At 54.2% G+C, this 26,573-nt stretch overlaps 1 protein-coding gene across 1 annotated transcript; it reads left to right on the top strand.

Moving 5' to 3' along the window:
* Nucleotides 1-3,130: 3,130 nt before the first annotated feature.
* On the top strand, nucleotides 3,131-23,701 carry LOC308607684 (uncharacterized protein; the record flags this gene model as incomplete). Its single annotated transcript, XM_081219835.1, has 8 exons — nucleotides 3,131-3,148; nucleotides 3,666-3,818; nucleotides 3,941-4,173; nucleotides 4,241-4,498; nucleotides 19,690-19,789; nucleotides 20,928-21,013; nucleotides 22,228-22,529; nucleotides 23,387-23,701. The coding sequence occupies 7 exons, from the start codon at nucleotides 3,131-3,133 to the stop codon at nucleotides 22,421-22,423; spliced, it is 1,044 nt and encodes a 347-aa protein (XP_081075961.1). The 3' UTR covers nucleotides 22,424-22,529; nucleotides 23,387-23,701.
* Nucleotides 23,702-26,573: the final 2,872 nt, after the last annotated feature.

Here is a 26,573-nt window from a genome sequence, read left to right as displayed (position 1 = left end):
TTTGCCAATGACACACGGAGGCCCCAGGCAGAGAACTTAGCAGAGTTTGCACAGGAGTGAGGAGGTGAAATGGGCTCGGATGTTGACAGAATCGGTGATCCCAGTAGTGGCTGTTCTGCTGTAAAGATTTCGTGCCAAAACCTGTCTTTCCCCTGAGCTCTGGGGCTCTCCTGTCCAAGCCATCTGGGCCGAGAGAAACAAAAGCCACGTAAATTGCCACCTGAGCAAAATCTGCTGAGAAAGTCAGCCCCATGAATTCCATATTCACATACAAAATGATTTTATTTGCAGTCCTTCTCTCCCTCTGGTCACCAGTATCCCCGTGGCTTCTGTCCGAGCTCTTTCTGACTGATGGCAGGAAGCTGAAAAGAACCCAGCACAACCGTGACTGTAGAAGATGCACAATCGTGGCATCTGATAGTCTGGATGGTCCGGAGGAGGACGTTGAGGGCAAAGAGCTCGGTACAGAGTGACCTTGCGTAAATCATTTCATCTCCCCAAGCCCCGTTTCCGTATAAGTAAAATCGGGGTTCTCATTCCTGCCCTGCCATGTCACACCACTTAATGCCTTGCTAGAGAGATGGCACGTGTTCGTTATTAGCAGAGAATCAGGACTGTAACGTGGGGTTGATATTAAGTACCTTGCAGGGTTTGAGCATTGGAGGCCGCGGTGAATGTGGCCCTCCTGCCTTGGGGTCATCCTCTGAGAGGAAAAGGGTGAAATCAACAGGTGTTAGAGTGTGTCTGTGCCTCTGTGTGTGTGTGGCTCAGCTCTGGCGGGGGGGGGGGCCTGGATGGGGGAGGGTTGGGGGCAGCTAAGCCCATCCAGTAATGGCCAAAACTGAGCTCTCAGGGCAGTGTATGCAGGACTGAAAGGCATTCAGCACGTACTTGCTGAGACTGCATTATGTGTACGGGGGGATACGGTAGTGTACAAAAGAAACAAAAAGTCCTACCCCTGTGGAGCTTACTTCCTGGGAGTCAGAGGCAAAGATCAGCAGGGAGACAGGCCCTATGCACATGAGTAAAAGATGTGGCATATTAGAGGGGATGAGGGCTACGGAGGGAGAAAAATGCTGGGTTGGGGATAAGACACGATGGAAAAAGAGGCTGCAGTTTCAACTAGAGTAGCCAGGGAAGGCCTAGGGAAGAATCTAGAGCGAGGGGAGCCAGAGAGAAAGGTCAGTGTCTCCCGACCCATGGGATTTTGTCCCCAAGGCAGGTCGATCCCTCCCAGCCGCAGAGATGGACGTGTGCAGCAGGGAGGCCGGGACATTTAGGTTGTCCTTGTCACACCACACACCCCACCCCCATCTCAGGGGCTCTGAGGTCAGCTTGTTAAGGAGCCTGCCTCCCGTGGGTCATTTGTGGATGGGGGGAAACCGGGCAGGAGCCACAGGGCAGACTTGGAGGGATGGACTACATTGTGGGGAGGGCAAACGTGGCGTGAATTACTCGGAGTGAGCTGGTGGGATGTGCGCTAGACCAGAGTGGAGAGGGGCTGCTCTCGGCCAGGCTGAGTGACCCTGGCAAGTAATTCCACCTGTAGAATGTAGGCAATAATAATACCTCTGACCTACGGTCATTGTGAGAGCGTAAGGAGAAGCTCTTCGCACAGGGTCTTGGCACTGAAAAATGTCTCACTGACTGAGAGCTACCATCATCTTCATCATCATCATCATCACATGCTGATATTCTCTAAGGCAGGGTTTTTCAAACTGCAGGAGGTAACCCATGAGTGGATCATGAAATAAATGTAATAGCTTGCAAGCAGCATTTCTTTCTCGTGGAACAGAATAGGATTGCATCAAATTTATTTGCGTGTATAAGAATTGTTTCATAAAACATTTTATATACATATAGATACATTTCCAACCATGGGGCATGACTGAATGTTTGAAAACCACCGTTCTAAGGCAGTGTTTCTCTAAAAATGATCCTAAAGAGTGTTTTTCTAATTAGTAATTGGCAGGCCACTGCCATCACTTTTGCCATAGCAGAATACCACTTGTGCTATTTACTAAATACTGGTCTTTGAGTTAGCTCATGTTAACATCATTGTAGCCACAATATTCTTGAAATTTATTTTTGAAAATATATATTACATATTTTTAGCCTAAAACCATCTCACACATGCGCACCACGCTTTGGGAACACGAGTGGTAAGGAGTGTCTTTGTGAAAGCATTCTCTGAAAGCTGGGAGCTAACAGAACTGTGAGACACAGAGGAGTCCCAACCCTTTCAGGATCCCGTTCTGCCCTGGAGGCAGGCCCAGCTCCACTGCCCAGTTTTCTGAATTCTTGTGGTTGACCTTCCCACAGTGGCCACCTCAAGAAGCAAAGAACAGGCCCTGTCTGCTTGTGGACTGGCTCGGGACCTTTCCTGGGATGTAACCCTGGTGGAGGAGGCCAGAGCCCTGGTGTATCTATCTTTTCTCTTGTGAGCTGTGTCCTGACGCTGCACCAAGTTTGCAGATTTCCTTTCTTGTCCAGCTTTGATTCCATTGATGGGATTAGGTGCCCCCTACGGCCATGTCCTTTGATGTGGTCAGGGGGTAGCAGGGAGATTTCAAGCTCAGGGAGCAAATCTTAATCTTCTGCGGGCTTCTCTGGGATCAGCGCTAGGGTAAACCCATTACATCCCTGCACTTTCATCCCCCCAGGACACCGGCTCCTCCAGGCTCCTCAAGTCTCAGAGATCCAAAGGGTTTGTCAGAGTTAGAGACAGTAATAAAAGGGGAAGAGAAAGCAGAGCATGAACCCCAGACCCCTGCCAGCACCGGCAGCATCACCAGCAATGTCAGGGCATCTTCCTCTTTCTTCCCTTCTAATCCTGGGCTCCCACAAAATGAGGATTACAGAGGCTTGGGGCCAGAGGCCCGCCCTGCTCCAGCACTGGGCACCTCTGCAGTGCCTGGCTGCCATCTGCCCATCATCCCTCCCAGAGCTGCTCTCCTGGGAGCACCTGGTCCTGCACATCTGTCTGACCTGCCCTGGGGTCGCCATGTGGGGTGTGGGGCCAGCTGGCAAACTGAACAGATAAACCACTCAGCCCTCACCACAGTGAAGTCTTAAGGCACGATTTGGATCGGTGAGGCCAGGAAACAAGACAGGAATATAGCCAATATCGATGCGTGGCCACAAGCAGGTATGTCTCATTATTTAAATTAAACCTGACTCCAAGGCTCCATCCGAAGAGAGGCAACGCAACTCCATCTCAGTCATTATTTGCGTTTACCCATCCCTCCCTCTGCCGTGGTCCCTGGAGTCCTGGCCATCTTGAGGATGGGGATCCTGGCCTATGGATGCTCCAGACTGGTCTCAAGATGAGGCATGTGGTTACTCCCCCCGTCCCGGCGTCTCCAGAGAGAGAGAGAGAGAGGCACTAGGTCCCCACCAGAGGGGATTCCACCGAACTCGGATCCCTCTCCAACCTTGGGAAAGCTCTCCCTCGGCCTCGAAGCTTTTCTGTACAATCCTTCCTCCCTACAGTCCCCCTAAAGGAACTCGGGTTTTCAGAAAGCGCAGCCAGGAAGAGAGAAGTGGGTAAGCAGACAACTGGGAGGGGGAGAGGAAAACACAAAATTAACATTTCAAAAAGCGTGCTGCAAGGCCCTCCGCTTGGCGCCTTACATTTATTTTCTCGTTGGTTTGCCAACGAGAAGGGCCTGGCCGGCCACAGGTTCCAGGTGGGGAGGTTGAGGCCGGCCGCAGGCGCGCTTCGCCGGGCCGGCGACGCGGCCCGGGAGCAGAGCGGCCGGCAGGGGGCTCTCGGCGCCGGCCTTCGCGGGAGGAGGCGCTGGCTGCGGCTCCGACCGGTCAGAGGAGGAAAAGGGAAAATTACTGGAGCTCGGGGGCGGGAAGGGCTGCGTGACTGGGAGGAAGGCACTTGAGACTGTCGAGTCTGGCAGCCCGCGGCCGGATTCGATCTCCCGGGCAGCTCGGACGGCCAGGGAAAGGGGCGCCGGTGCGGCCCCCACCCCGCCCGGGAGTCCTCCCGCGGGTGCCGCAGGCTGGAGAGGGCTCCGCGGCCCGGCGCGGGGGCGGGGGCGCCGAGGGGCGGGCGGAGGGCGGGCCGGGGCGGGGCGCGTCCTCCCGGCTCCGGGAGGCGGTGCGGGCGGGCGCTGGCCGCGTCCGCCCGCCGGGAGCCGTGGAGCGCGCAGCCTTCCTGATGTGTCACCAGCACGTGGAGCCAGCTCGGTCTGCGCCGCGAGCGGGAGGAACTCCCCTAACTTTCGAGGGGTCTCGCCGCCCCACTCCTCTCCCCGCGGCGCCCGGCCCGTGCTCCTCGGGGAGGTGGCGGCAGCGGCCCCCAGGTCCAGGGCGGGTTGAGCGAGGCCCCGGCGCACGCGAGGCGCCCGGGACGTCGGGGCTCCGGGTCCGGCTGGCGGCTGCTCCCCACGACCCCCGGCTGGGGCGCGGGCTCGGCGGCGCGGGACGGCGAGGCCTGCGGTGCGAGCGGCCCGGCCGGCCCTGCGCCCGGCGGATCTGAGCGCAGGTAACCCAGGCGGCGCCGAGCTGGGCCTCGCGAGCGCGGCGTGGGATCGCGGCGAAGTTTCTCGGCGTGTAACTCTTGCTCTCGACCGGGGGTTGGAGGATGGGGAAAGGCTAGGTTCCCGTGCCTCCCCCACCCCAGCTCAGTGTCTCGGCCTGCACCCCGGTGGCCCGGACGCCGCCGCGCGCTAGGTGTCGTGTAACCCTTCGGGGGCTGGTCTCGGAGCCCTTGGGTCGAGGTCGGGCGAGCAGGATGCCGCCTTTGGGGGACGCCGCTTGGGGAAAACCTAGAATCTCGGACGAGCAGAGCGCCTGGAAAGCGGGCAGCCGGATCCAGTCCCAGGAAGCCCGTCGGGGGCGCAGCCCGAATCCGAGACGCGCGGGAGCTGAGAGCTGGGTCTTTGCGGGCGAGATGAGGATGTCGGTTCAACTGGCCTACAAAGTCCCAGTTCTCGGCCCCCGGGACCGACGGCTTCTCCTCACCCCTTACCGTTTTCTCCCGGGCGGGCGAGAGGTCGGCGCCCAGGCGGGGCAGGGACCCCGGCCGGGCCGCACCTCTCGGGGTCCACACTGGAGATGGGGTGGCAAGGCTTGTTCGCCGCGGACTCTGTGCGGAGGTTCGAGGGATCCCTGGGCTTAGCAGGAGCAATGGGAACGCACTCGGAAATTCGAGTTGGTCACTGCTTGCGGATTTTGTTCTCCGGGTGGAGCCGGATCCCCGCCGGGGCCGACCTGGAGGGAAGGGAGAGACTGAGCCCCTCTTCCTAACTGGCGGAGCCTATTCGTCTACCAGGCCCTGCCCTGCTGCGCGTTCCGGAGCCGCAGCCTTGAGCTTGGGGGTGGCGAGGACCGCCCGAGGTCTAGAGTTGTCCCTGGGAATGTGGGCCGGGATGTGGAGGTTTTGCCCCTCTCCCTGCGCCCCACCACCATTTCTTTAAAGATGCATCTTTGTGGGTGTGTTCCTAATGGCTAGCCTTTTGTTCCCTGACATTTGCAGCAGAATGCTGACCCACCCTGAGTCCCCTTAATGTTTTATGCTGAGATTCCCTTCTTAAGCCGTTTATCCAGTAACTTTGCTTCTACCTTCCTCCTGCAAAAGAAAAAACCCACACCAACCCCTGAAACCTCCGGTCTGCCTGGCGTTGGAACTTTTTATTTTTGTTTGTTTGTATTGTGTTTTGGCTGTCTTGGCAGTGAGGTGACCTGAACCGTGCGAAGGACCAGTTGACAAAATAGGGCACTTTGGGCCCCCTTCTTCCTGGCTTTGGAAAACAGGAGAGGTTTCTAGAAGCAGGAAGGAGGGAGAGGGAGAAACCAGCCCAGCCAGGTTGGCCCACCTCTCTCGAAGTTGTGGAAGCTTCTTCTAGAGGCTTCTCCGACTTCTGCGGGTCCGTGTAGAGGAGACCTCACAGGGTACCTACCACATCGGTGTCCCTGTTTTGGTGGCCATGAGGGGGCGTGAATGGAGGGGAGCCCCACGGGCTGTGGGATCACCGAGGCAGAGTTGGGCCCGTGAGCCCAGGAGTGGGCATAGCCCCAAACTGCAGTTGGCCGGCATTTTTTCCGTGTGAGCTTTGTCGTGCTGGCTCTAACCAGTGGACTGTGCAGACGTCAGAACTGTGGGAGAGAAGAGTTTATTTGGCCAAGTATCTAAATGTACAGGCATCTTGGTCAGTTTTGAGGCATAATCGTCTCGGAGTGGACTGGTGGGAGTTTCAGCTGGAGGCTTTGCCCTAATTAAGGAAAACGCTCTGTTCAGAGTACTGAGTCAGGTTGGGAAAACAGAGTTCTCCCTTTGAACCCATGCCTCTCCCGGCCCTGGGGATCAGTACCTTAAATTAAATGAAGTGGAAATCTCCAGAATATTGCGTGGTCATAAAACATCCGCAGGACTGGTCTGGAGCAGTGAGATGCGGAAAAGCTTTGCAACCACCCTGGAGGGGACAGGCACGGGGACGAGGGGCAGAAATCACTGGGAATAAGGGAAAAGGAGCCGGGCAGCTCCCCAGGCCTCCCCTGGCCTGGCCCGGGTAGCCGACAGTTTTCCCTCAGGCTGTGCCCAGTTCTCAGGGGCTGCCCAGGGTTTTAGGGATTTTTAGGAAATGCCTCGGGGCTTCATTTCTTTGGGTGGGGGTGGGAGTGAATGGTTAGGTTTTTCCTTTGCAGGATGTAATCGAGTCGGCTATGCCGTGGGCTGGCCTGGCCTCCAGCAACTGATCAGTGCTGTGATTTAGGCTGTGGTATTTAGGAATTGTGTTTTAGCTGGGAGCTTTTTGACTTCGCTGCCCCTTTTGAATCCTCAGAGTTCCTGAGCAGATGCCTCCTCCCGCCCCCCACCCACCCCAACCCCAATCCATCCCTCTAAGCTGGGTACCTAGAAGCTTCGCGGGGTGGGGCGGGGGAAGTGGCTTAAATGGCAGACTTGTTTGCCCTGGAGCCATCTTCAGAAAGCAGCTAAATGCAAGGTGGGAAACTGGTGGGAGGGTAGGGTTTTAGCCAGACCCCCAGGGAGACGCACGGAAGACTCTGTGAAATCCAGCTGGACTCATGGTCCTACCTACTGGGAGGAAACGTGCATTCCCTTAACTCTTAAGTAAATTGCAACCTGGTGAATAATTAACCTTGCCCATTTCGATTTTTTTCTTTTCTTTTTTTTTTTTTTTTAGAAAAATAATATCCCAACCTGTGAAAGATTAGAGATCAATTTTTGTTCAGCACGATTGCATTGACAAAGGAGCACCGGGAGAAGCCGACCCTCTCCATTCCACTCCAAGTCTTAGCAACTCAGGAAATTCTGCTACTTAGGAATCCCTCCAGGCTTTCTCTGGTGGCGGTTGGGAGGAACGGCCTCTGAGCTGCCTCCCCAGGTCTCCTGCAGTTCCTCTGCCTAAAGCCGAGCTGTCTGAACCCTCAGCAACGGTCAGGATTCTGTCCCTCACTTTCTGTAGCGACAGCTTGGCCTTCACTCCTGCGTGGAGTTGATTCTGCTGTCAGGCCAGTTTGGGGCTCTGCGCGGGATGGTAAATATTTGGCCTGTCTCAGTTCTTTTACACAAAAGAACAGCGCTCCTAATCTGGGACAAGTCCGAGGAAGAGTTGTCTCAGAAACGGGATCCATCTGGGGTCCATGAAGGGTTTTTCTCGAAGCAGCCCAGTGTGAGCGCCATAAAGGCGGATTTGGGGTCCAGATGTGTTCAAGTTGGAGTCCTAGCTGCCACTTGCCAGCTAGGTGGCCTTTGGCAGGTAACTTCTCTGTGCCCATTTCTTCCCTTGTGGACAAGGGTTCTGAGGCCTCCCTTGTGACGCTTTGGTGAGGCTTAAATGAGCAATGCAGGCACAGTGCCTGGCACACACCAGTAGACCTTGAACTGGCTGTCCTCATCTCCTCTGCCCTCTTATTTTCAATAAACACGGGCGGGCCTTGGGCAAGTTATTTAACCCACTGGGAACAGAAGCTTTGTAATCCTAAAGCGGGATGATGCCTGGGAACCCCTTCCCCTGTCCGAGTCTCTTGTCCACCATCCATGTGGCAGGGACCGGGCCAGGCTGGGGTTACAACCGTGGGTAAGATGGGCATGGCCCGTTGCTGCCCACTCCGATTTGTACCCCAGCTCTGAGTGCAGATGAAGGGTATTGTGAGTCCTCTTGTTATAGCTGAGGCTGCGACTCCGAGGGAAAAGGCTCCCCCAGGATCGCACAGCTGCCTCTGGGGCTGAAGGAGCAGGAAGCCTGGCCTTCTGGGTGCAGTAGGGCCTCCCGGGTAGGGTAGGAGCCAGCGAGCTGTGGAACAGGAGGTGGGTGGGTCTGGATTAGCCCCGTTGCTTCAAGGAACCCTTGGGTGCGCAGAAGTGGCTACCTCGCACATCTGCTCTGCTATGCGTCCAGCCTAAAAGGTCCCAAGCCTCCACGTTTCATGGAAGGTCCCCATGAAAGGCGAATTGCCACAGCTGCTCTTGGCCCGCTCACTCATTGACCCAGCTGGCAAGCCGCATGCACTCTAGTGGGACCAGTCAAGCAGGGTACAGAATCGAAGGGCTGGGGGAGGGGAAGGAAATACTTTGATATTAACAGAAAGTAATATCTGCAGAGTAATCACCATGGGAAATAAAAATCAGGATTTCGTTGGACTTCCTTATACTTTTTTTTTGGCTTAGTGATGTTTTTATTTTGCATTTCGAACTAGAGGTTGAGATGGACCATAATCTCCTCAGTGCTTTAGAGCCCAGGGCAGTGGGCAGGGTTTCCTGGGACGCAGGTGACTTCTCACCCACTGTGCAGCTCCCTCCCTCCTCCCTCTGGCACGCTCTGGGGAATTTTGAAATTGCCCTGTGGCCAGACCCCTTGTGTTTGCTGCGCAGGAGGACTGGGGAAGGAGGTGCTGTGTAGACAAACCATCGCCTGATTTTAATCTCAACTCTGCCACTCTGGGCCTGAGAGCCCCCTTCTCTGTCAGGTGGGCGGCTGGACCAAATAGCGTGCACACCCCTTGTGGTCCTTCTAAGTTTCGGAGCCCCGAGGCGCAGAGGAGGGCACCGGGCTGGGACCCAGGCCTGCAGTTGGGAGGGGCGGGAGGGGTGGGGGAAGGACTCAGAGATGTGCAGCTGGGAAATTTGGATCAGTCTGTGAGGACTTGGTGGTTCATTCTCATGAAATGCGCTTCCTCTCACTGGATTTCTGCCCTGGGGTATGTGGGGTTCAAGGCAGAACGCTGGCTGCTTTGTGGTGACTGAGGCTTGAATTCTGGTTTTTCAATTCTCTGTCTCCTTGTCCACCGTAAGGTAGACCTCCTCCCGCACCCTTTTGAAAACAAGTCACTTGCATTGCTATTTATATGCTGATGGCACCTGGCTTTCCTGGAGGCTGAAGGCAGGCACTGGGGAAAGGGCGTTGGCTTTGCAGGCTCTCCCGTGGACTAGCTGGGTGACCTTGGACCCGTGACATGCCTTCTTGAGACTGTTTCCCCATCTGTGGTGATACATGCCCACTGTGTAGTGTGATACTGGGGTCACATGAGAAGGCCGGTGTGAAACGCCGGGTGGTTTGGGGGGATGGCGGGGGAGTACATGGTAGCTGTTCTTAAGCGACACCGTAGCTCACTCCAGGGCCTATGGGGCCAGTGAAGAAAGCCCAGTGAGGTCAAAGAAGCGCATACCCTGAGCCTGGTGAGCCTGCTTGCTGCCTTATCATCTGGGGAGAAAACATTGGAAGAAAAGCAATATGGATGGGGCTGGAGGGGGTTCCTGTTTCTACGGGGAGGTATGCCCGGTACAACCTAAGAGGGGTGGCTGGGGGGCGAAGTCACCGACTCTTCCAGGGGTGGGTGTATTTCATCACTTATTAGTGGGAGAAACTCTCCCACTATCTCCCATTAGTGGGAGATAACGTTCTCTTGAATCCCTTCCTATGGAGCTTGCTGCGGTGAGCTTAAGAATATTGGGGGGAAAAAAAGTTTTAAAAAAATGTGTCTTTGCTCTTGGAACCAAGAGGGCGATTAAACAGACACTTGGAACCGGGACTTGCATATAAGCAAAATGTTGGTCTCCAGCTTGCCTGGCCAGACCACTGTATATCTGGGAAAAGTCAGCCAGAGCACTTGCTCCCAGCTGGTTAGTGTGGAGGGTTCTCCCTCCGCCCTGGGCTGCGTCTCTCTCCCTCTCCCCCGCCCTGCCTCTCCTCCAGTGTCTGGTGATAGCACGCGTTCATTGTCGCTCAGGTCTGGGTGCATGCGAACCTTGGCCACATCGCTGAATGTTAAAACATCTGGCAAAATATCACATTTCGACAATGGGCCTTTTCTGTAGAGCCGGGGATAGAGGGGGCAGTGTTGAGATGCTGGAAAACCACTTAAGCCTTGACAGTGGAAATGGGCAGGGTCCAGGATCCTGACTTTGAACACAAGGGGTGAAGGTGGAGCACGAGGGGCACTCCTTAAAATAGAACCAGCTCCCCCTGTTTCCAGAGCCCGAGGTGGGGAGGGAGGGGGCTGCGGCCAGCCTACCTTGGCATCCTCCCTTTTGTCCTTTCGGTGAATTTTGCTGTAATTAGACAAGTCGTGACAAATATCCCATTGCCCTTTGGGCCGGGGAGCTATGAGGAGTCCTCCCTGGAAACGCAGCCCAGTTCACTTGGGAGCCATAATTAGGCAAGAGAACAGTTCACGGGCCCTTGATTCAATAAAGACCCTTTTATGATGTTGGTTTTTCCCAGAAAAATAATACCACTTTGCCCCATTTATTGCATTTAGATGTGTAATCATATTAGGGCTCAGCAGCCCCGGGGACTGAAGTTACATAGTTGGGGTTTTCACCAAAGGCTGTTACCCGGTCTTCAGAGGGAAACAGTGTCCTCAGAGTGGGGGTGAAAAAAAGACAACAACAAGGAACATTTTTGAGGATTTTTCTTGCTTGGCATTTCAAGGACATTTTCTCCCATCAGGGTGAGAAGCGACCCAGGGGGGAAAAAAAAAAACAACAGAAAGTGAAACTAACTCGCCTGGCCAGTGTGGCCACAGCCCTGCGTGCCCAGCACGGTCCCTCCCTTGTCGCTGACCCTATCTGGCAGTCAGATGGGTGGCACGTGCCCGGCAGAGGGCTGAAGGAAATGCCAGAGAGGATGCCTGTGGCCTCTGCACCGGGAGTCGTGGTGTCCCAGCACGTCTCCACCTCGATGGCAGGGCTGCAGGCGCTGGTGTGTGCAGGTGGCTGTCCTCTGCCTCGCCCAAGGCCCCCCTGTTGGGGCAGTCAGCCCTGACTAAATATAGTCCTGGAGGTCCCGGGGGCTTTCGGTTTGTTGGAAGGCTTTGCTTGGCCCCGCCCATGGCCCCTGGAGGCACCATCTTCCAGGCATTTGCATATGGATGGCGCTCTCACCTGCAGGCCCCCTCCCCATGCAACCATCCCCTCTTACCTTCTAACCCCAGACCTTGGGTCGGGCAATCACTAAGAATGTCTCCCAATCACTCACGGAGTAAAAATCCCTCCTAGAAATCTGCCCAGGGCCGGGGTGTTGGTAGAGATCACCAGTGGCGTCCAGAACTTCTTTCCCAATTCGAGGTTTAGAAATCTCAGGCGATGAGGAAATTTCTGAGAGTCCATTCGTAGGTGTGCTCTATTAAGAAATAGGGTAGGACCTTTCATTAAAACTGTGTTGCATTAAAAAGGGGGGAAATCCATGTAATTCCAGGGCATCTAATGAAAGTTATTGCTGAAAGAAATATCTTTTCAGATATCATCCTTTAATGCAGAAGAACTGGTTCGTCTTTATAGATATTGCATATTAAAATATTCTTTCAGTGTCACTACTATCAAGGTGTGGGGTCTAGTTTTTTTTCAATCTTATACGTTAGACTTCTTGGAAAAAGTGCTGTTGTTATATATTTATAACACATAAAATTGTTTTTCGGTTCCCCCCCACCCCCAAAAGGAATATAAATAGAACACCTGAAACCAGATTCTCTAATGAGTACATTTTTCTACTTAGCTGTTAGGAATTTGTGATGGGATCAGTTATTTTAGATTTCCAATGAAACTTTGGCCACAGGGAGGTACACCAGGGGAAACAACCACTGGTTTTCAGTTTTGGCTACCAATCACTCACCTGCTGCCCCCGAAACACCTAATGTGCCTGCCCATCAGGCAGCAACAGTGACAAGAAAACAGTTTTATTTTCCTTGTCCCAAGTTGATGGAGTCGGAAAAGTTCCTCATTTATGTCAGCCTCTCTCTGCTCCTGCCAGTGGAGCAGGCAGATGAAGTTTGGGTTTAAATGCTACTTTTTTTTCCCTACATTTTTAGCAGTTATGTTAGTAGCTGTTCTTTGGAGGAAAAGTTCTGGTGATCTGAGTTCATTCAGTTCGTATTTTCTGTGTGCCTTGTGCGTGGTTTCTGTGCCTGGTGGCCTGGGGGGTCGGTAGCCTGCAGGAGTAGGGACCTCCAACCAAGACCAAGAAGTGAAGTCAGGACCCGGTGTTTGCACTTTGTAACAGTTGCCGGTGCAAGCCCATGCTCATTTGATTGATTGATTGATTGATTGATTGCTGCACTGGGTCTTAGTTGCAGCAGGCATGCGGGATCTAGTTCCCTGACCGAGGATCGAACCTGAGCCCCCTGCATGGGGCGCGTGGAGTCTTACCCACTGGACCACCAGGGAAGTCCCAAGCCTGCAGTCCTTTATCCAAAATTCTGAACTCCAGAAAACTCTGAAAACCGAAAGCTGTGTTTATAATGAATTTCCTGGGGAATCCTGACCCGAACTGACTTGAGACTATTAGAGTCTATGTTTCTCTTGGGGAGTGTGAATCTTCATGGCTTTCACTGCAGAGACGTTACTGTGCGTAATTCCGGGGGCCGCCCTATGGCGTAGTATGTGGCCTGTGCACCACGTTACCTGAAACATTCTGAACCATGTAGGGCCTGAAGGTTTGGGGTGTAAGAGGTTGCAGCCCTGGATTAGGAGCATCAGCTAACCAAGACGGCAGACCCCAGGGCCTGCAGAGCCCTCCTCTCCCCAGGCCTTGAGCTCCATGAAGGCTCACCAAGTTTTGCTCACTGCGGCATCCTCAGTAGCCAGCTGGGTGCCTGGTGCCTCCTAGGTGCTGAGTGAATACTGATCAGAAGCAGGGGTCAGCCAGCGTTGTCCGGGAAGGCCAAAGAGTAAATATTTTGGCCTTTGAGGGCCGTGGGGCCTGTGTTGCATCTCTTCTGCTCTGCTGTTGGAGTGTGAAAGCAGCCATAGATAATCCATAAGTGGGTGAGTACCTGTGTTCTGATAAAACTGTAAGGATGGTGGGTGGGTGGGTGGGTCTGGCCTGTGGGCCCACAGTTGGCTGACTCCTATGAGGAGGATAAACGCATCCTAAATGTAGACGCTTCCCCATTCTGTTAGCCCTGCTGTCTGCAGGCCTGGTCTGCTTGTTTCCCTGCCCCAGTTGGAGTCTCTTTACTGAAGAGATAAAGGCAGCGCCCACCCCTGGCCTCAGCTCCTCCCATGTTCTGGACACATGGCCGAGAGGGAGGGGCTGCCCTCCCTGGACCGGCCTGGGCCTGGTTCGTGGGAGTGGGTGTTTGTGTGGACGAATGCGTTTGGGCTCCGGTCTAGCCTTGCCCGAAGGCACATCGCTCGGGCCTTCACCCACTGCTGAGTTTTTTGGGGGCTGAGCCAACCTCGGGGCAGGCTGGCTGTCAGCGTCGGGCCAGGCAGGGCTGGAGTTTGTGGGGCGTGGCGGGAGCTGAGGGGGGTGAGCGTGAGCGTTTAGGAGGTGTTCTCGGCCAAAGAATTTCTGGCAGAGGGACATGGGTGAACGTAAACCCAGGGGCTCTGATGGCTGAGTTTCAGGTCTCCTGGCCGTGTTCATCCCAGCCCTGGAGCGGCCAGCAAGGGTGGATGAGGCCAGCGAGTCCAAGAAGGCTTTCCCCTGCGGTGGAGGCGCAAATCCAGCCGAGCCCTGTGGCTCCACCCCACGGTGGGGTGGCTGGAAGGAGGGCAGCACCTTGCAGAGCGCACGCCCCTAAGCTGAGCGCCAGGAGCACCAGCGTCCCTAAGCCCGGCTTCTGCAGGCCCCCAGGCCAGCCCCTGCTGCAGGCCCTGGCTGTGTCCAGCTGCTTCTCTGAAGCAGGGGCTCCCCCAGGACATTCTGGGACTGCTGCTCTCTGCTCAGCCACCTCCTTCCCTAGTCCGGGTGGAACCGCTGTATGGTTTTCTTTCGTAAGCAAACTCTGAACGAGGGCTGATGTCTCTGGTCATCGGCCTTTCTTTTCCTTCCATCATGGGTTTGTGGGTTGCTGGCTATTTTAGGGACTGAGTTTGGAGCGGAGCCTCCTTGCTCTGCGGCTTCCTTGGAAGACTCGATGGCTTCTCAGCCCCAGTGTCATCAGTGTGTGTTCAGCACAGGGCGAGGGCTTAGGGAGGCCCCCAGGAATGGCTCTAGGGGCTGGTGTGTTTGGGGTTGGTTAGCTCTGCTGTCAGAGCCAGGCTCAGGTGGGTCCCCGTTGCACACCTGGCACGGCATGGGGGAGCCTCTGGCTGCTGCCCAGGGCAGCCTTCCTGACCTCATCTCGTTATTGAGCTCTGGGGCCAGGCACTGCTTCTCATGCTTGTGTGTCCTTGTGAACCACACAGGGAGCCTGTTAGCAGTGCAGAGTCCAGGGCCCCTCGGTTGACCTAGGGGCCCTGGGGTCAGCGTTGTTAATAAGCGCGTGTGATCGTGATGTTGGTGGTTCCAGGGCCGTGCTGCCGGTGACCAATAGGTAAAGCAGTGTGATGAGTGTGGAGTCAGGGGGAGCAGGGAGAAAGAAGGGGCTCCAGCCCAGGGAGGGGCTGCAGTCAGGAAGGGTCACCCAGAAAAGGTGAGCTGAGTCTTGAAACACAAAGCAGGGCAAAGTAATGATCACTAACTCTGATTGAATGCTTGGTGCCAGGCACAGCTGTAAGCCTTTATGGGAAGGGACTCATTTATTTTTCCATATGTCCCCTCTTTTTTGGATTTTCTCCCCATTTAGGTCACCACAGAGCATTGAGTTCCCTGTGCTATACAGTAGGTTCTCATTAGTTATCTATTTTATACGTAGTAGTGTATATATGTCAATCCCAATCTCCCAGTTCACACCCCCGCCTGGGTATCCACACATTTGTTCTCTACATCTGTGTCTCTATTTCTGCTTTGCAAATAAGTCATCTGTACCATTTTTCTAGGTTCCACATATATGCGTAAATATACGATATTTGTTTTTCTGTTTCTGACTTACTTCACTCTGTATGACAGACTCTAGGTCCATCCACGTCTCTACAAATGACCCAGTTTCGTTCCTTTTTGTGGCTGAGTAATATTCCATTGTATATATGTGCCACATCTTCTTTATCCAGGAGTGGACTCATTTACTCCTCCCAGCAACCCCATGAAATAGGTAGTTACCATGACCTTGGAGTACAGAGGGGCTAAGGAGCTTGCCCAAGGTTCTTGGCTAGTCGGTGGTGAACTGGGTCTCCCCCACCTCCTCTGTTCCACTGCATTGGGGCTGGGGCGCCCCGGCAGCGAGACCCGCTCATGCAGAGGCTGTGCAGACCAGGGCTGGAGCTTCTTAGGAGGCGGTCATGTTGCTGAATGGTTCAGACGGCTCGGCCCGTAGTGTGTGGGGAGAGTTTGGGTTTTGCTGGTGGAGCACACGGCCGTGATCTTGGTTAGGGCAGAAGGTTGCAGCAAGGTGACAGCTGCTGTGACATAGCTTTGAGGGGGCTGTAGTCGGGCAGCCGGGGTTCTGGGCACACGTGCTCTTTGTCTGAACAAGGCAGGGCCCCGGGGTGTGGGGAGAGGGTGCAGCGTTAGTGCCCAGGGAGCAGCAAGGCCTCACACTTGTCCCAGTTGCCCTCTGAGAAGAAAGAATTCTCCATGGTCTGAGTCCTTGGAGACGCCCAGGGAGCCTGGCCCAGCTCTTGGGGTCTGAGGGCAAGGGGGAAACTCCTTGGAGAGAGGAAGACATTTTGGTTGGGAGCCGACCAACCGCTCTGCGTGCTTCCTTCAGTCCTCACGTCGCCCTGCAAAGGGGGCTGCTTGTTCCTATTTACTGATGTGCAAGCGGAGGCACAGAGAAGCAAAGTAAGCAAGCAGGTCATGGCACCACGTCTGTCTTCTGTGGGATGCGCTTTTCGCTGCAGCGGGGTCCCCTGAGAGGCCACATGTCCTGCACACACGGCAGGACTGGAGACCAGGCCCCTCCCCGAGGAGTGGGCGCAGTGGCAGGCTGGGTGGGGCATGCTCCCAGCAGCCAGCTGGGCAGATTTCAGCTGAGCTGGGGCCCGGGTGGGATGGCCTCGCTTCAGGGGACGGTTACCGGCTGATGGGGGGCGTTCCGAGGAGTCCCAGGGTCTGTGGGAGTGGCCTGCTGGGGCCTTCCTGGTCTGGGGGGCCCTGATGCTCGGAGCTGGGCCTCTGCCGCCCTGGAGGCTCAGCTGAGTCTAGGGGCACGAGGGATCCCTCATAAAGGAGGACCTTAAACCAAGCTCTGATTCCAGAGCCCCTTTCTTCCTCCTGTAAGAAAAAAAAATCAGCCACCGGCCCCTCCTGTTTTTTCTCATTGGCCGCTTTCTGGCCGTCCCCTCACCCGACCCCCCCCCCCCCCCCCCCGTCTCTACCAGCAGAGCGGGCAGCTCGCTGATTTGAACCTGAACGCCATCGGGACAAACCAGAAGCCCGCACTGCTCTTTGCCCATGACAGGCTGTTGGCGGGCAGGGGGTGGGGAGTCTCTACTATTCCTGCGTCACGACAGTCCTGTGACCGTCACTCAGCCTCTCGAGCTCAGTACCTGCAAGACGGGTCCACGCCCCGCATGTGAGGACGAGGGCCAGATGGCCCTTCCTCCGGGTCTTCCTGTTTTGCCTAGTTCTTGGGGCCCCTCGCCACTTGGGATTCCACCAGGATTCTAGCCCCCGGCTCCCTGCAGGCAGAAGGCACTGGGTCTGAGTTGGAACAGAGGCTGGTCACTCCTGGGTGTGCCTTGGGGTATGGGGCGTGGGGGGGGCAGGGAAGCCAGCCACAGGCCGAGCATTGGAGAGAATCATGCCACCGTGGAGACCCCGCAGCTACCCCACCTGCCGCAGGGCTTCCCGTGGGCCACCATCTCCTCCTCCGCTCACCTGGGCCAGCCGGTCGACTCCTTACTCACCTGGAGAGTGCTCAAGGACAGCAAGAAAAATGAGGGACTTTCAGGGGCAGCTGTGTTTTCTGACTCAGTCATAATGCCCCTAAAAATCCTTATTGTTCTTGCAGTGTGCATCAGGCAGGGGCCCCAGCCCAGCCGGCTGCTCCGGGACGGGAAGGGCCACCTGGGGTTCCACTGGCGTGTCCTCCCCCATCGTCCTGACACGAGAGGGAAGGGGAACTTACTGATTATTAGAACGTTTTGTTGGTCGGTGCACTGATCTGCATGTCCTTTTATAATTTCTTCTTTGGGGAGGCCCAGGCCTCGAGACATTCCTGTGCCGATCGGAGCCCAGGAGAACGCAGGGTCTCCCCGGTCTGTGGGCGGGGAGGGTTCCCTAGAGCCCAGCTGCACACGTCCAGCCCAAGGAAGGGTAGCTTCGGGGGCAGCTGTGTCCAGGGCCACACTGGGTTTTAAAACGGAAGGAGCCTCGGTCCACGCGCTGAGACCCAGTGAGCTGGCCGTTTTGCATAGCCGCCTGCAGGGGATCGAGGTCTTCCCCCCAGCTGTGACCCTAGAGCCTGCTTTCTCTCGCCCAGGTGGTCTCTACTCGTCTCTCCCCTCCTGGGTTTCCACCATGCTCAGCAGGTGCCCCACCCACAGATACTTCTGCTGAGCCAAGGCTTTTATGGGGGTCCTGGGGGACTGTCAAGCCGAAATACCAATCGGTGACATGCCCCCCTTAACACCATCCCGCATGTCACCAGATCCCACAACATCGTCCTCTCTGGCAGAGGCTGGGCAGGTGGCCAGCCTGTGGATGGGAGGACGGGGAGGTGGACAGGCAGTAAGCAGGACGGTACCTGCTCCCGTGGTCCACCCTGGGTCCTGTCAGCCTCCCAGTCAGCAGAGGAAGTTCATCCTCGAGGTATTTCTAAGGTTTCCCCCAGGTGCCAACGCAAAAGCTCTTGTCACGCGAGAAGATGGCCGTTGGTGGGACCCTGACGGCCACGATCCTCCCTCCTTGGCCAGCCGAGCCCCCTGCTCCTTGGGCTCCTGCGGTCCCCACCGTGCTGCCATCCCAGCTCCCAGAGACAGTGTTTGAGGGGCTGAGTTTGCTCAGCATTCTTCTGCCCAGGGGAGGGGACGGCTCCAAGGTAAAGGTCAAGACGGGATAGGGGGGATGAGGGCAGGGGGAGTGATGTTTATTCCTTCTTGGTAAAACGTGGGCGGGGCTCCGGGCGATAGAACAGATCCCATCCTCTCTCACAGCTAAGCGTTTGCTAACCTCCAATCAGCTGTCCCTCCCTGAGGCCCGTCTGCCCTGCTCTTCCATCGCCACAAACCTCCTTGTTCCTGAGTGTGTTCCTCATTCTTTACCTCCAAAACATCTGCAAAAAAAAAAAAAAAGATAATGCATAAGAAATAAAACTGATTACTGGAGAGCATTTCAGAAATCCAGAAGGATGAAGGTTTATAGACACCCATACCTAGAGATCATGTCTGCTAATGAAATAGATCCTTCCAGCATTTTTTTTCTCTTTGCATGTATACCCATACCCAGTTAGCAGGATTTGGGGCTTCCAAAAGTGGTGAAGCCCATAACCCATCTGAGCGATGGCCCTGGGCCCTTGGGAGGCAGAAAGTCTCTGATTTTCTTTTTGCCAAGTGAGCCAGGCTGCGCCAAAACTTACCTCCAGCTAGCAAGCTCGTTGGGAGGTATTGGGGCAGCACTGAGTCTCTAAACCGAGACTGGCGAAGTTGCTGGGGAGGATGCTAGAAATGTGGACTCTGGGACTTCCCTGGCCGGTGCAGTGGTTAGGACTCCATGCTTCCTCTGCGGGGGGCACGGGTTCAGTCCCTGGTCAGGGAAATAAGATCCCACAAGCTGCTCGGCCAAACAGCAGCAACACAGAAATGTGGGCTGTGCCCTGATTGTGTTCTAAGTGGGCTGCTGCTTTGCTTCCTGACTCTGGGCACACGGAAGAATCACTTAACGTTAAAAAAAATTTCAGGACTTCCCTGGTGGCGCAGTGGTTAAAAATCCGCCTGCCAATGCAGGGGACATGGGTTAGAGCCCTGGTCTGGGAAAACCCCACATGCCGTGGAGCAAGTAAGCCCACGCGCCTAGAGCCCGTGCTCCACAACAAGAGAAGCCACCGCAACGAGAAGCCCGAGCACCACAGCGCAGTAGCCCCCGCTCGCCGCAACTGAAAGCCCACGTGCGGCAGCGAAGACACAACACAACCATAAATAAATAAATAAACTTATAAAAAAATTTCAGTGCCCCCCGCCCCCCCCCCAAGGAGCAACTGGATCTGAATTGCTGGGTGTGGGAAGGGCCCCAGGCCTTGGTACCTTTGTTTTTCTTCTGTTCCTTAGGTGATTCTGTTAAGCAGCCAGAGAACTGTCTAGGTCCATACCCACAAATTAGTGCTGGAAGAGATTTCCTCCAGCTCTGCCTTCAGAGCCTGATGGAGGAGACGGGACCATCTGCAGCTGGCAGACTTTCACTTCCATTATGTTCTCTGCTGCTCAGTCACCTTTTGATCCTCATTTTACAGATGGAGGACCGAGGCTAAGGAGATCCGGAGACTTCCTGAAGGACACACGTCTAGGATGCAGCAGAGCTGGGGTGTAGGTCTGCAGCTTCTGACTCCCGAGGCTAGTGCTCTTTCTAAAATTGCCATTTGTAATTAGCATATTTAGTTATAACAAGATACGGTCATCACAGTGTCCTGAGCTGGGTGGGTGCCCCTGTCCCACAGGGAGGCTGGGTGATCATCCCTTCGTCTCCCTGATGCTGAGTATGTACATGGCCAGCCTGGACCCACGGCCCGCCCCCATCAGCCTGCTGTGCCAAGGATCTCAAGCTCTAGGCAGGGTTTAGCCCCTTTCGCAGAGCATGCAAGAGGTGTGGCTCAGGTCACACAGCTGGTGGGTGGCACAGGCCTAGCGGTCCCTGCTCCTTGCCTGGACAGAGGCATCCAGGAAGCAGCACAGCCCGCATGGGGCTTTGCTCGTCAGGGCCCTGCTCCGAGCTGGCGGCCCTCAGGGTCAGGACCCCTGCTGGGGGTGCCTCCCTCATTCCTGCAGAGCTGGACTCCCAGGGCCTGGGCAGGCTGCCAGTGCAGGGAACTAGCAGGCAGGCACACTGTTGGCTCTAGAAAGTGTCGCTGTTCCTGGGCCGGTCCGCAGGGCTGGAGGGCGTGGACATGACAGCAGAGACAGGGGCTGAGAATGCCCCTCCCCCAGGGCCCAGCCGCTCTGGGTCTGGGTCTGGCCCACGGGCTTCCTTTGGCAGGGAGGGCCAGAGCTCCGTCCACACCACCTTCCCGTGCTGGGCCTGGGCTCTCGCCTTGCTCCCCACCAGCTCTTGGCAATGACATCCATTTAACCTGCTTTGCAGAAGACAGGACGGTTGGGCAGGCAGACTCAGCCAGCAGCTTGGTGGGAGATGGGGTGAGGGCCCTAGGCTCACGCTTCTCTTGCCCATATTCTTTGGGGAGCTGGCTCTAAGCTACCTTGCTCACCTGGGTCAGAGATAACCTCAGCTCAACTGAAAGCCTAGAGCAATCAGGATGAGGGCAGAGCTTTGAGCTCCTGGAGTTGGTGGGCGTTTGCCCAGGAGCCAGGTCAGGGGTAGCCACTTAGCCGGGGCCTTGGGTAAAGCCCCCCTCCCCTCCAAGCCGGTTGCCTTGTTTGTTTAATGGACACAGTAGTGCCCTGTAGGAATATGTCCACTTGCTAGGCATATTCTGAACAGGTAGGATGGTGTGGCTCCCTGTCTCTCCCCTTCCAGGAGGCCACTTCATCAGAGAACTCGGGGAGGTGTCTGGCGTGGAGAACATGCTCGTTTCATGCTGGTTGCAGTGCACTGCTCAGGAAGTGAGTATAGGTCTCCAGGCGTTGGATAGTGTCTTCTGTCCGTGATCTCTACAAAGATGATCTTTTCTTCAGTCCTCTCTCTGGCCCTCCTGCCCTGGCCAGACCCTGTTAGGATGGTGGTTCCGGACTGAGCAGCTGTCCTCCCTGCCCCTTTGCCCTGTGTGCCTCTCTGGTCTGGCCCCGCCAAGGCCCAGGGAGTCATCCTTTCCCTCCTTGGGGTTCATCTTACAAGTCCAGATGCCATCAGTTCCAAGGAGTTCCCTCCGGGCCAGAGCTCCTCCCTCCTCCGCCAGCCTCCTTGGGGTGCAGACAGACAGCCCAGCACAGGCCGGAAGGGCTTTCTGTTTGCCTTGGCTGGTGGGGAAGAGATTAGTTGCTCGCTTTCTGTTTTGACTATTGTATCTAACCAACACAGAGCCTGTGACATCGCAGAAAAGCAGCCTTGGGTCTTGAACGAGTTTGGGGCATGTCCCTGATGGCCTGGCCTCTGCAGAGATGTCTGGAGGTAGGAATGGGTGATAACACCGCCCCCTGGGTACGGAGAGATGTGATGACCATCTGTCGGCTTTCCCGACCCAAGGTCCACAGCCCTTTCTTCTTTTTTTCCTTCAGGGGATGACTTCTCCCCACCTCTTGGGAGTCACATGGGGCCACTCCCCATCCACTGGCTTTAGAGGCAGGCATGTGTCCCAAGCTGGACACTGAGACTCCCTCTTGGGACTTTTGCAGCAACTAGGGGAAAAGAGCCATTCACTTTTCATGGGAGTTGCCACGTTGATGGAACTCCTGCCCTCCAGTTGAGGACGGAGCCAAGTGGTAGAGAAAGTATGCTGTCCCCAGACCTCAGTAAGCCCCTGGATCCAGCCATGCCTGAAGCTAACCACACCTCTGGACTAACCTGATTATATGAGCCAATGAATGCATTTCTTTTTTCCTAAAACTATCCTGAGTTGGATTTCTGTCATAGAAAGGGTCCTAATAAAGCTATGTTCTTCTTTGGTCTCACTTAAGAAATCAACTTTGAGGTATCCACCCACTTTAAGTGTCTAATTCATAAGTTTTTTCAAATGTGTACACCCTTGTAACTACCACCACAGTCGAGCTGTAGAACCTTTCAAGTTCCCTCATTCCCCTTTATGGTCAATTCTCCGGACCCCAAGCAACCACTGACCTGCCTTTGTTCTAGAGATTCATTCAGTTTTCTCTCTGGTCAGGTCCCTGGAGGTCAAGGAGAGCGTTTTCCTGATGCTCACGTTGTGGGTCAATGTGGGTCATTTCCTTTGGGACTCAGAGTCACCCCTGGGTCCAAATGTGCTGAAGCCAGAGGCACCTCTGGGTCCCACAGGTCTGTGGTCCAGTACATCCTTTGCTTCATTTGAGCCAGCTTGCCACGGAAGGAGTCCTGGCTAATACAGCTCAGCCAGGACCGCACCCTTCAGTGAAGCTCCCCTCAAGGACCCCTCCCCCAGGCAAAATCAACCATCAGTCCAGCTCACCTCCTGGGGGCCAGACACTAGTAAGTGCTTTGCCTGCATTATCTCAAGTCCTCTCAGCAACCCTAGGGGAGGCACTGTTATCCCCCTGTTACTGGGATGTGGGTCTTGGGTGCCTCTGCAGCTCCTCTGGCCACCAGACTCCTGGCTGCTTACTCTGCCTCCGCCATGGCTGTCTCCCAAGTGAAACTGACCCCTCCCGACCACGTCCCAGGGTAAGGGGGCTGGCTCCCCAGTGGCCGCCAAAGGGCCTGGAGAATGCGAGCCATACACCGGGAGGGAGGGATGAACTGTGAGCGGTAGTGTAAGCAGGAAAGAGCTTTTGGCAGGAAAGAGCTCTCTGCAGGAGGCCCTTTTGTCTTGCCAGTAACCTAGCACACCTTTCAGATCTTATTTTTTTTAACATCTTAATTGGAGTATAATTGCTTTACAATGGTGTGTTAGTTTCTGCTTTATAACAAAGTGAATCAGTTATACATATGTTCCCATATCTCTTCCCTCTTGCATCTCCCTCCCTATCCCACCACTCTAGGTGGTCACAAACCACCTAGCTGATCTCCCTGTGCTATGTGGCTGCTTCCCACTAGCTATCTACCATACGTTTGGTAGTGTATATATGTCCATGCCACTCTCTCACTTTGTCCCAGCTTACCTTTCCCCCTCCCCGTATCCTCAAGTCCATGCTCTAGTAGATCTGTGTCTTTATTCCCATCTTTCCCCTAGGTTCTTCATGACCTTTTTTTTTCTTAGATTCCATATATATGTATATGTGTTAGCATGCGGTATTTGTTTTTCTCTTTCTGACTGACTTCACTCTGTATGACAGACTCTAGGCTTTGATCACACAAAACCTTGCCTAACTTTCTGGTTCTTTCTGTAGATCAAAGAAGTAGAAATGAAGGATAAGTAATTAACAGATGACCAGATCTCTTCCCCAGCTTCCCCTGCAGTAATCCCACGAGCAAACTGTGTGAACAAGAATAGCGTCTAAAGAAAACTCACAAGAAGTCCACAAGCCTGCACACGGTTTGGCGACGACTCTGACCCCCTATCTCAATGATTAACTGAGATTACTTCCCTGTTTCCCCTTAAAAACTTTTATGGCCGAGCAGAATCTTTGGAGGTGGTTTTGGGGGGACACTGAGTCCCCCATCTCCCCAGATTGCCGGCATTCTGATTAAAAGCAACTTTTCCTTTCTACCAACAACTGCTTCTCGGGTGTTGATTTCTCAGCAGCGAGCAGCCAGACCTGAGTTCGGTGACAATAGGAGATGACATGAGGATAAATTCCTTCATCCTCTGTCCCTTGGACCACTTGAGGCACATTTTCCACCTGGGGTTTGTTGTACAGCACTGTGGGTTGTACATCACCTTGCACTGCTTCCCATTCTTCCCGACCTCCGTTCTCTATTCCCTCACTTTTGCCACCCTGGAATTCCACGTCCAAGTTAAAGTATCAGCACTTAATCCCTTGGCAAGAGCCGCGCTTTCTAGGGAACTCTGTAGCCTGGCTCCTGGGACTGCAGTACATGGCCTCAGTGAATGTTGAACAAGAGAATAGATGCACGACATGTCATGGCCATGGGGTTGGGGACTGGATAAGGGGGTAAGCATGGTTCCAAATTCATCACAGATTATTCTTTCTCTCTCCCCCTCCATTCACTAGATCTAGTCAGCCAAATCCTCTCTGACTCCATGCTGTTAGGTCAGAGGCTGTGGCCTCCCCCCAGTAACCTCTGTCTGGTACAAAAGAATCCACACTCCTTACCCTCCACTTGATAGGTGTGTGAGGCTGGCAAGGTGCTCAGCCTCTCTGAGCTAGCTCCCCCATCTGTACAATGGGGATAAGAATGGTCTCACTACCTGGGACTGTTGGGATGCCTGACTGACTGATCCTTGGTTTGTGCCTGGTGCAGAGTCGGGGAAGGGCATCTTTGAGGCTGCCTGTCCAACTCCAGCCCTGCTCTCTTTTGGGAAGCACCCTTCCTCCATTCTCAGTCACTACTGGGCAAATTGAGGCTGTTCCCCATCCCACCCCATTCCCACACCTGCCACCAGACCCAGGCCAGCCAGCACATCTCAATATTGACCACAAATATTGGCTCAGGCCTGGGCCTAAGACCTAAGTCAAACCGGTCCTTGCAACAGTGCCCTGAAATTTCTGGAATAAGGAAAGAGATGCTTCCTCTTTGCTGAGATCCCTAGCCTGGAGCTATTTTTACTATTGAGGCTATTTTTACTGTTTGGACATTTGCGAATGAAGTTAGTGCAGTGACGGCGGAAGAAAGCAAAGCCGAGAGATGGAGCAGGACACAGACACCTGGTGTCGCCCTTGGAGTTCTGGGATCCACCATGCCAGCACCTAGGTAACCCCTGGTATTTTTAGAAATTAATACATACACAAAAAGTTTCCGTTTTGGTTGCTTAAGCCAGTTCAAGTTGTGTTTCTATTACTTAAAACTGAAATGGTCTTGACTAATACCATAGGTTCTTTTTTTTTTTTTTTTTTTTGCGGTATGCGGGCCTCTCACTGTTGTGGCCTCTCCCGCTGCGGAGCACAGGCTCCGGACGCGCAGGCTCAGCGGCCATGGCTCACGGGCCCAGCCGCTCCGCGGCATGTGGGATCTTCCCGGACCGGGGCACGAACCCGTGTCCCCTGCATCGACAGGCGGACTCTCAACCACTGCGCCACCAGGGAAGCCCCATAGGTTCTTTATAAATGATCGCTGCTGTTATTGCAATTAATAATATTATTACAAACACACTCCCAGGAGGATGCAGTCTTGGGGATGCATAGGCCACGTTCCCCCAGGGACCACCGCTGCTCTCCATACGTTATACTACCCTAGATATCAGCTCCCCAGGGCGGGGGATTCATGTTTGCTGCCGATATACCCCAGGTACCTGGTGTCTGCACAGGGTAGGTGATTAATAGACATCCACTAAGTGAAAAAATGAAGTTGGTCCATTGCCACCTGGCCCCCAGGCCCAGGTTCACGTTTTGCCCTCTCTGCTTGTCCTTGGCTGACATCTGAACCCACTGGGGTGTCTGCCAGGAGTCTGTCTTGCAAACTGATCTCTTGTTTTCAGTGTCCTTTCGAGGGCCTCATTCATCCCTTTCTTCATTCATATATACAGTTTAAAATATCTTTATTCGAAGTGGACATTATGGACCACTATCTTAAACCAGTCACAAAAATTAACTCAAAGTGAATTGCACACTTAAATGTAAGACTGGACACCATAAAACTCTTAGAAGAAAACAGGAAAAAAGCTCCTTGAGGGCTTCCCTAGTGGCGCAGTGGTTGAGAGTCTGCCTGCCGAGGCAGGGGACGTGGGTTCGTGCCCCGGTCTGGGAAGATCCCACATGCTGCGGAGCGGCTGGGCCCGTGAGCCATGGCCGCTGAGCCTGCACGTCTGGAGCCTGTGCTCTGCAACGGGAAAGGCCACAGCAGTGAGAGGCCCGCGTACCGCAAAAAAAAGCTCCTTGACATGGGTCTCAGCAATTATGTTTTTGGATATGACACCTAAAGCACAAGCAACAAAATAAAAAGTAAACAACTGGGACTACATCAAACTAAAAAGTTTCTCACAGCAAAAGAAATGATCAATAAAATGAAACCTATGAAATGGGAAAAAATATTTGCAAACCATATATCCGATAAGGGGTTAATATCCAAAATATATAAAGAGCTCCTACAACTCAATAGCAAAATAGTAATAATAATGATGATAGTGATGATGATAATACAATTAAAAAACAGGCAAAGGACCTGAATAAACATTTTTCAAAGCAGATAGATGAGTGGCCAACAGGTACATGAAAAGATGTTCAAAATCACTAATCATTAGGGAAATGAAAATCAAAACCACAATGTCACCTCACACCAGTTCGAATGACTATCATCCAAAGACAAGAGAGCACAAATGCTGGCGAGGATGTGGAGAAAGGGAGCCCCTGTGTACTGTTGGTGAGAATGTAAATTGGTGCAGCCATTATGGAAAACAGTATGGAGATTCCTCAAAAAAAATTAAAGACAGAACTACCATATGATCCAGCAATTCCA

Source organism: Mesoplodon bidens (genome assembly GCF_964165515.1).
Source record: "Mesoplodon bidens genome assembly, chromosome: 19".
NCBI classification, from domain to species: Eukaryota; Metazoa; Chordata; class Mammalia; order Artiodactyla; family Ziphiidae; genus Mesoplodon; species Mesoplodon bidens.
Note: the sequence above shows the minus strand (reverse complement) of the source record. Positions and strands in the feature narration are given on the sequence as shown.